The sequence below is a fragment of the Callospermophilus lateralis genome, chromosome 11 (assembly GCF_048772815.1).
Source record: "Callospermophilus lateralis isolate mCalLat2 chromosome 11, mCalLat2.hap1, whole genome shotgun sequence".
Classification (NCBI taxonomy): Eukaryota; Metazoa; Chordata; class Mammalia; order Rodentia; family Sciuridae; genus Callospermophilus; species Callospermophilus lateralis.
This window is the reverse complement of record NC_135315.1, coordinates 47,541,499-47,547,510: the sequence shown is the minus strand read 5'-3', so window position 1 is coordinate 47,547,510 and position 6,012 is coordinate 47,541,499. Positions and strand designations below refer to the sequence as shown.

The 6,012-nt window shown below is 45.4% G+C and overlaps 1 protein-coding gene across 1 annotated transcript; it reads left to right on the top strand.

Annotated features, from left to right (window-relative positions):
- Window positions 1-940: 940 nt before the first annotated feature.
- C1qbp (complement C1q binding protein) lies at window positions 941-5,957 on the top strand. Its single transcript, XM_076871708.1, has 6 exons — window positions 941-1,244; window positions 1,805-1,955; window positions 3,798-3,891; window positions 4,960-5,055; window positions 5,299-5,421; window positions 5,560-5,957. The coding sequence occupies exons 1-6, from the start codon at window positions 1,013-1,015 to the stop codon at window positions 5,707-5,709; spliced, it is 846 nt and encodes a 281-aa protein (XP_076727823.1). The 5' UTR covers window positions 941-1,012; the 3' UTR covers window positions 5,710-5,957.
- Window positions 5,958-6,012: the final 55 nt, after the last annotated feature.

Below are 6,012 nucleotides of genomic sequence, written 5' to 3'. Positions count from 1 at the left end.
TTCTCATTGGCACTCATTTGGTAAGCCATATTTTTTTAGTACAGTATATATCCCATGTTCCTAGGAATAAGATTATTGTGGTTTTTTTTCCTTTTTCTTTTTGTAAGTAGTAGTGGGGCCCTCTACTACTGAACTACATCCAACCCTTCTTAAAATTTTGAGATAGTATTAATCTATGTTGTCCAGGCTGGTCCTGAACTTGAGATCCTTCTACCTTAGCCTCCCAAATAGCTGGGATTAATGCCCAGCTTCCAAAAGACGTTTTAAATACCATTATATATTGCTTCAAAAATCTCATTAGAGAATGAACAGCACCCTCTATATTTTATTTTGAGTCAGGGGCTTGCTAAATTGCCCAGGCTGGTCTCCATTTTGTAGCTGAGATTACATACGTGGCCTGTGGATCACTGGTTCTTACCTAAATCTGATTTAAGCCACGGCTTCTTGCCCCGAGAAAAATGTTCCATTAGAGTTAAGATGCAAAGTTGGATGCTGCGGAGAATGGTCACTGAAATTAATCATGGATCCTGCCCTTGAGGATGTCATCTGGGGTGGGTGAGGTGAAGCTGCCAGGTACAGTGCTGCTGCCAAAAGGATTGTGTTGAAAGGAGAAGCAGCAAAGGTGTTGGGTGAGTTCCGATGAAAAGGATGAAGTTCCAGGAAGGCCACTTAGGGAGGTAACCTTGGGGACTGAGGTGGTGGGAGTTGAAGCGACAAGAGCGTGTTCCACGAAGTCAGAAAACAGTACATAGGAAGTTAAAGAGTAAGCAGCCCCTGAACAAAGACAGGGCAAAGTCGCCTGAGAACAACTTCTCCGAACCAAGGAATCCTCGGGGGCCTCACCGGAGGTCCCCAGCAGAGGGCGCGATCCCGTCCCGTTGCCTTCGGTCTTCAGGGCGCAGAAGTCGGAAACACTCCCGGGAGAGGGCGGAGCTTCCGGCGGCGCGTTAGGTCACGGGGTCTTGGCCGGGGTTGTCCTTTGCTCTCGCACGTGTCTGCTCGCCCTCTCGGGATGCTGCCTCTGTTGCGCTGTGTTCCCCGAGCCCTGGGCGCCGCCGTCGCCGGCCTCCGTACCGTCACGCCCGCCCCTCCGCTCCGGCAACTGCTGCAGCCGGCGCCGCGGCTGTGCGTCCGGCCCTTCGGACTGCTCTGCGTGCGAGCCGGGTCGGAGCGGCGGCCCGGCCTCCTGCAGCCTCCCGCGCCCTGTGGCTGCGGCTGCGGCTGCGGCGCGCTGCACACGGAAGGTGAGGTTTGCGCACCCGGGCGTGGTCGTGGGGGCCCGGGAGAGGGAGAGCAGCCCGGAGAGAATGCCCGGAACAGAGACGCGGGGCCGGGACACTTTCCCGTTGGTTGACGATCAGCGGGTTGAACCGTGTTGATCGCACCCTCCTCCCCCATTCACCAAGGGTTTCGTGGTTTTGTTTTTGTGTTGAAGTGGAAATAATATTAAATACTGGAGGCTACTTTTATCCTTAGTTCCTCTCAGTCTCTTTTTTTTTTTCTCGTACCCTGGGGCGCTTTACCACAGTGTTACATCCTCATCACATCCTCAGTCCTTTTCACTTTTTGTTTTGAGACAGTGTAGCAGAGTTGCTGAGGCTCACCTCAAACTTGAGGTCGTCCTGCTTCAGCCATCCGAGAGTCGCTGGGATACAGGCGTGTTCCACCACGCCCCGTTATCCTTAGTCTCTTGAAAATGGAACTTTGGGAAGGCCCAAAGTCGTGGTTGAAAAACTCAGGCTTTGTGGTGTGATTTAAACTAATTGACTTTTCTCTTTTTGAATCATCTGTATTTCCTTTCTAGGAGACAAAGCTTTTGTAGAATTCCTGACGGATGAAATCAAGGAAGAAAAGAAAATCCAGAAGCATAAGTCCCTTCCCAAGATGTCTGGTGGTTGGGACCTGGAAGTGAACGGGACAGAAGCTAAATTAGTACGGAAAGTTGCTGGGGAAAAGTAAGTATTGTTCTAGGGACTGGGGACTCCAAGTGATCAAATCCATGACCTTGCAGGACCTGTCCTGAACAATCCCCAAGACAGCCTTGGATTAGGCCCAGTACTTTGTTAACATGGTTTTCAAGAGAGGATTTGTTGGACCTTATGAGCTTGAGGTTGCTTATTCACTGAACACAAATCTGCTCTGGACTGGTTGTTAGGGATGCTGTGCCCTCCCTAAATTTATTTCTGGCTTCTGCTTCTCTTTATTTTTGTGGTGCTGGGGATTGAATACAGGGCCTCACATATGCTAAGCACTTGTTCTATCACCAAGTGCCCCTCCCCCAGAAAAAGTTTAAAATTTTGTCTTTATTTTCCCCCCAGTAGTAGGAGTTGAACCAGGGCCTTGTGCCTTCGATGCAAGTGCTTTGCCACTGAAAATTTCCTTTTGTCACTTGTATTATTAGTTTCATCTTTAGGAAACCAGGGCCAGGTTGTGGACATTTATGCTTGTTTTTTCTCTTAAAAGTTTTAGAGTTTTAGCTCTTATGTTTAGGTCTATGATCCATTTTGCATTAACTTTTCTGTGTGGTGTGAAGTAGGATTCTGATTCATTTTTGCCTATGGTATAGTGTTTTCTTCTCCATGCATGTGTCAGTTGTATATTCTTAACTTCACCTGGGGCATTCTACCACTGAGCTACGTCCTTTTTTTATATATATATATTTTTAGCTGTAGGTGTACATAATACCTTTATTTTATTTTTATGTGGTGCTAAGGATTGAATCCAGTGCCTCATACATGCTAGGCAAGTGCTCTTTCCCTGAGCTACAACACCAGCACCCCTCCAGCCCTTTTTGTTTAAGATAGGGTCTTGCTAAGTTGATTAAACTTATGATTTTCCATCCTCAGCCCGCTGAGTCACTGGGATTATAAGCATGTGCCAATGTGCGGTACCTAAGTCATTTTCATAGGGTTTTCATGACCAGTTTGGGGCCATTATAAATAATGCTCTGGTGAACATACTGCATTTCCATGTCCTGGAATTCAGCTTGATCAGCAGTGTTACAGATCAGAGATTTGTGGCAGAACCTCAAATTGCCATTATTATAGGAAAGCAGCTTCATGGTAAGGCAACCAGTCAGTATGAATCCAGGGAGCAGCATTTAATGTACTCTTATATAGGGTGGGACCTGTTGGAGTAGCCCAGCACTTCTAGTTCCAGATCTCTTTATCGCAGAATTTTGACCTAAACATGATTTGTCAGGTCAGGATTCTTTAACCCTTAAAGTTATTAGTTGATGTTTCTGGCCTGTTTTGTGATTGTGAAGAATGAATCGATACTGCAGCATTTATTGTGATGCCACCTTCTCAGGGGCAGATTTTAGGATGGGGAAGTTTTTGAAGGGACTTCTGTTCCATCTCATCAGCTTCTCAGCTGCTCATCTCTAGTGGATACCTGGAAAGACTAGGGCAGGCAGTATCATGATATGGCCAGTGGACATGTGGCATTGGGCCCTGGGATGCTTGCCTGATGGAAGTAGCCCAGGTATGACTGGGTTTGGTTGAGATAACAGGCCTTGCTAATTCTACCATCCCACTCCTTGTGCTTGGGACAGAACCCAGGGTTTCATACATAGTAGGCAAGTGTTCTACCACTGAACCATTTTCCCGAGCCAGGGCCTAGTAATTTAACTTTGAGCCATTGGCACATGTAGGTAATGTGCCTATTTTAGAGTTCTACAGATAAGATGTACAGCCACCTAGGATAGAGACAATGTTTCAATAAGCCTCCATACTTAACCTGTTCTATTACTTAGTTAAAAGTATACCTTGCTATTGTGTCTTCGTTTGCCCTTCTAGGATTACTGTCACTTTCAACATTAACAATAGCATCCCACCAACATTTGATGGTGAGGAAGAGCCCTCACAAGGGCAGAAGGTTGAAGAACAGGAGGTAAGCCTGTGCTATTAACCAGACTTTCCATCAGTTCTAACAGGCAAGAACAACTGGTTCTTTTTTCTTTTAATTTTTTTTTAAATACTTGAAGAGAAGACAGTGGACTTACAGAGCAACAGAGTCAATAGGTTCTGGCCAGTGTTAGCCCCTGGGTTTGTGGCCCCTCCTTTCCCAGGGGCTGAATACACTGCCAGGAGCCAGCTCAGGCTTCATAGTTAGGCCTGTTTTCTATTAATGGAAAGGAACTGAAACTTTCACTCCTTAAGGAATGTTCCTAACAGGTCTTAAGCTGGTAATAAATACTGCCCATTTAACCAAGGTAGGAAAGCCAAGGACCTCAGAGACTTTAACACTTGGTTAGGTGAGGTCATTTCTTAGGTTGCTGGCTTTCTTTGTTGGATCTAGGTGGTGCTTTGTCTTGAGACATTTTAGGAAGTGGCCAACTAGTGAGAGGGCCCTGGGGTCCACAGACTGTCTGTTTGAGCAGGTATCAGTGTCGTCTTCTGGCCTACTATGGGAGCAGAGCTCTTGTGTGCTTGTCTTAGCTACCCTGAGTGGATTTTCCCTGACCTTGGACTGCTCCCAGGGTCACCATCAGAAAAGCTTCTGCTTTTACTCAGCCAGTAGGGATAGCCATTTGACCAGAACCAGTGTGCCAGCCTTTGATCCTGGTCTGTAATACAGAAAGGATTCCTGAAACAATTAAACTGGAAAGAGTGTCTTAGAGCTTTGGGCTGTCTTTTCAGTGTGTTGGTGGAGAAAGAACAGGCCCAGAAAGGTTGAGGGACTACTCTAGATCTCAATTAACTGGTACCATTAACAGGAATTCAGATTTCTTATTAAACCCCATGTGTTTTTAAAAGTAGAGTGCTAACAGAAGTAAAAATCTTTGTAATACTGTGTTAAAGATCCTGGGCTCCTTATTTGAACACCATAGCATAGGACTATGAAAATGGCTAGATATCCTAATAGTGGTGGCCATCACTGAACTACCTGATGCCTTTGGTCCAGGGATGGACTCCTTTCAACAGTGACTTGTACTGACTTGTTTTTTTTTTTTCCCAGCCTGAACTGACATCCACTCCGAATTTTGTGGTTGAAGTTACAAAGAGTGATGGCAAGAAAGCTCTTGTACTAGACTGTCACTATCCAGAGGATGAGGTATGTAAGCTGGAGTGACAGTCCCTTGGCACCCCCCCAGGCAAGGAGTGTGTCCTGGGATCTTTCTGGTCCTTTTAGTAGATACTTGTCAAACTTTCTAGACCAGCAAAGCAGGGAAAGATATGGGGGTGAGGAGAGACGGTAGTTAGAACCTGGGAGTTTCAGGCTGCAAAGCCTTTCTTTGCCTGATTCTGGCTTTTCCTGGAGAATCCTTCAGTTTTCCTAAATGCTATTTCTTCTCAGATTGGACAAGAAGAGGAAGCCGAGAGTGACATTTTCTCTATTAAGGAAGTCAGCTTTCAGGCCACTGGCGAGTCAGAATGGAAAGATACTAATTACACACTGAACACAGATTCCCTGGACTGGGTGAGTTCTGGGTAGGATGGGGGATAATCATGCCTTGTAGGGGAGGGTCTTGGTTCAATGACAAGAAGCAGCATTTTAATTAGTAAGCATTACTGACTGTTGTTGTACTTCTTTAAACTAATAAATGTTTCTTTATAGGCCTTGTATGACCACCTAATGGATTTCCTTGCGGACCGAGGGGTGGACAACACTTTTGCAGATGAGTTGGTGGAACTCAGCACAGCCCTGGAGCACCAGGAGTACATTACTTTTCTTGAAGACCTCAAAAGTTTCGTCAAGAGCCAGTAGAGCAATCAGAGACACTTGAAGGCCTTAATATTATGGTGAGCTTTGACCAGTGAACAAAAACTACCCTGACACCAGACTATGTGCTTTGAAGTGGTTATAATCCTAACATCATGGGGGAAAAATAAGCAAATTTAAATTATTGCTATCATGCTCTCATTTACTATTCATTTGGTAGTTTTCCTGTACAAACTATTATTTCTAGATTTTTGTATAACATAATGATGGACAATAAAATTCTTTTAACTCCTCCAAGGAAGTTTGTCTTTTCTATTTCTTCACCTTCAACCTGCATCAAAACACCAA

Excerpts from the sequence above, each read along its gene's own strand:
- C1qbp (XM_076871708.1), top strand. The coding sequence starts at position 1,013 with ATGCTGCCTCTGTTGCGCTGTGTTCCCCGAGCCCTGGGCGCCGCCGTC. Across the intron at positions 1,956-3,797 it reads CGGAAAGTTGCTGGGGAAAA|GATTACTGTCACTTTCAACA; the intron begins GTAAGTATTGTT and ends TTGCCCTTCTAG. Across the intron at positions 5,056-5,298 it reads GTCACTATCCAGAGGATGAG|ATTGGACAAGAAGAGGAAGC; the intron begins GTATGTAAGCTG and ends ATTTCTTCTCAG.